The 2787-nt window shown below is 36.6% G+C and overlaps 1 protein-coding gene across 1 annotated transcript; it reads right to left on the reverse strand.

The window, feature by feature from the left end:
• Nucleotides 1-977: 977 nt before the first annotated feature.
• LOC137732111 (plasmodesmata-located protein 2-like) lies at nucleotides 978-2564 on the reverse strand. Its single transcript, XM_068471404.1, has 3 exons — nucleotides 1641-2564; nucleotides 1233-1343; nucleotides 978-1098 (listed from the first exon to the last, which is right to left on the reverse strand). The coding sequence occupies exons 1-3, from the start codon at nucleotides 2422-2424 to the stop codon at nucleotides 1091-1093; spliced, it is 903 nt and encodes a 300-aa protein (XP_068327505.1). The 5' UTR covers nucleotides 2425-2564; the 3' UTR covers nucleotides 978-1090.
• Nucleotides 2565-2787: the final 223 nt, after the last annotated feature.

Raw genomic sequence — 2787 nt, forward strand, 5'->3', positions numbered from 1 at the left:
TACAGATTAGAACAAATATGAAAAATGAAATTCAAATCTAAACTACATATTAATATAATCTTATTTGTCAACCAAATAAAGATGAAAAGACTATTTAGTTTTATAACGTAACAAAAAGTTAAAAGATATAACTTAATTTCACAAAATATATATATATATTTTTTTTTTGTTTAAAGCTTACATACATGTAATTTTAACATCTCCAATTTAAAAAAAAAAAAGTAAAAAAAAAATTAAACCTCTAATTTAAACAATTTTGAGAAAAGAAATAAACAAATCCTCTGTACTATGTGAGGGAAAAGGATCATCTCTTAAGCTCAGGATGAGAATCCTCCTGACCATGAAATCTGGACCATTCAATTTTAATCCAACGGCTCTAAACAAAGAATCCTTTAAAAAGTTATAATAATTGCAACCGTTGGATTAAAATTGAACGGCTCGAATTTCGTGATAAAAAAGATTCCCATCCTACTCTCAGGAGAGGATCATCTTCCCTCTTTGAGGGACCTAAAAGATAGAGAGAGAAGATGCAAGTAGCATACTTTTCTAAAAAGCATAAAAGTTGTGAAGATTGGTCTGCTGGAGAAGTGTGAATAAAGAGACGAACATACCCACATGACCCATCAGGGACATACAAGCATGTAAAAAACAATAAATAAAGCAAGAATCCAAAATCTGTTACTCCCCCATTGTCAATTTCTTCTGTGATTTGTCATTCTCGAAATTTTTATCGTGCTCCAAGTATATCTTATATATCTTAAATTTTTAATCGTCAACTCTTAATTACTAAGTTTTAATCAAAATATTTAATGGCCAAATTTTATAGTGTATAAGATACCAAAGTATTGTCTTCTTTTTTCCAACAAAAAAAGGATCATTCTCACATTAATCCTCCTTCCTCACTTTGTGTTTGATAAATCCATCCACCACAAAACCCTATTTTGTTCTATTGAAAGTAGAAATAAGATTTAACAAAAAAAAAAAAAAAAAAAAAAAAAAAAAAGGATAAAAATTAACAAAAAAAATGTTCCTCAAGTATCTCCACCTTGAAACAAGCTTGCAATCCTGAGAACCCATATGTCCCTCTCTATCAGTAATCTGCACAGAATAACATAATCGAACAATGGCAGATTAGAATTTGGAATCAGAAAGTTTAAGATTTGAAAAAAATAAAAAAGCAGAAAGAAGACGCATATCTCCATGTTCTTGGATGTGTGATATACATTACATACCATCATGCTTCTTCAACAAATTTCTGGCAAACAACAAAAATATGACTAGAAATCCAACTCCTGCTGCTCCTCCTAAAATTATAGCCACTGTCTTCCCTGTATTCCCTGACCCTAAGATCAATCAACCACATTCCAAAAAATCAGATTAAATACCAATAAATTACACATACAGAAATCAAACCATTCTTGGAGATGGAAACACTAAATCAAAGTTATCCAACTTAAGCAAAAGCTATTTCATTGCATCGAGTTCCAAAATTAGAGTAGTTTAGAACATCGTCTTGTCAAACAAAAACAAAAGAAGCCGCTCTTTGTGACAACTTAATAAGAAATTGGACAAGTTTGTGAAAAAAAGAAAGCAAATTTAGCCCCAAAATCCGAAATTTCAGAATGTTACTAGCGTTTTACCTGACGAAGATGAGGAGGATGATGCGGAAGAAGAGGATGATCTCCTGGGAACCCCATTAGGATAATAACTATAGCTAAGAAAGCACTTGTGTAGATAGATTTGGCCAGAAATTGCACTCCCACATTCAACCTGAGCTCTCTGCACCCCACTCTTCATACACTCCCCGCAATCTGAGTCCCCCACATCGCCCTGGCACTGCCCCAAAACATAAACCTGCTGATAGTTTGTGGTGTAAAATCCATGGCCACTCACAACCCCATTCTCCAAAACACTGAAGGCAGTGTCCCTCCTTTCGTCAAACCCCGACCCTGCGACATTTGTGCCCCCACAGGTTTTGTACAGCATTTCCATGCCTGAAATTTGTGCAAAACCAGAGATTTCATAGAGCATGTAGCATCCAATGAGCTGAACCCTAGCAGCAATGGTTTTCCCACAGAGGCTGTCAGACATCTGGGGCAATTTGCTCACGCAGGTGTAGCAGTCAGAGTTGCTGAGGTCACCTCTGCATTGGAAGAGCCCTGAGATGGTGGTTTGGCCACTGCCTGTGTTGGTCTTGAAGAACTTGGCCTTGGAGGACTGCTGCACCAGGGACCCAAAGAGGGCTGAGAGGGCTTGGGAGTAGACCCCTGTTGGATCTGAAAATGTCTGCTTTGCACAGCCCTTGTAGACCAAGGAGGTGATGTCAGTGGCAGATTCAGCAGCCGGGATGAGCTCAAAACTGAAGAGGAAGAACAGAAGCAGATAGTGGGAGAGATTGGAAACAGGTTTTGAAAGAAGACCCATTTGCTGTTTTCACTTTTTGGATCAAATCATGTCAGTTCTTGGGAGTTCTGAGATGGGTTTTTGATAATTTTGGAAACTACCCAGCTGGGTAGAGTAAAGATTGAAGCTTTTGTGATTGAAACTGAAATTATTCTGCAGAACAAATTTGGGTTTTTATTTTTTTTGGGGTTTGGTTTTTGGGTTTCTGGTTTTTGAATTGGAAGCGGTGGTGCTTTTTACTTGGCTGGCCTACTTCTGAGTACATGGCAGGGGCCAGGGGCATCATTTTTTTTTTATTTTTTTTATTTTTTATTACACCAGGGTGCAGGAGGTACAATTGTATAATCGATAGTAGAGTAATAAATATATTAAACTGTACCACTT

The sequence above is a fragment of the Pyrus communis genome, chromosome 4 (genome assembly GCF_963583255.1).
Source record: "Pyrus communis chromosome 4, drPyrComm1.1, whole genome shotgun sequence".
Lineage (NCBI taxonomy): Eukaryota > Viridiplantae > Streptophyta > Magnoliopsida > Rosales > Rosaceae > Pyrus > Pyrus communis.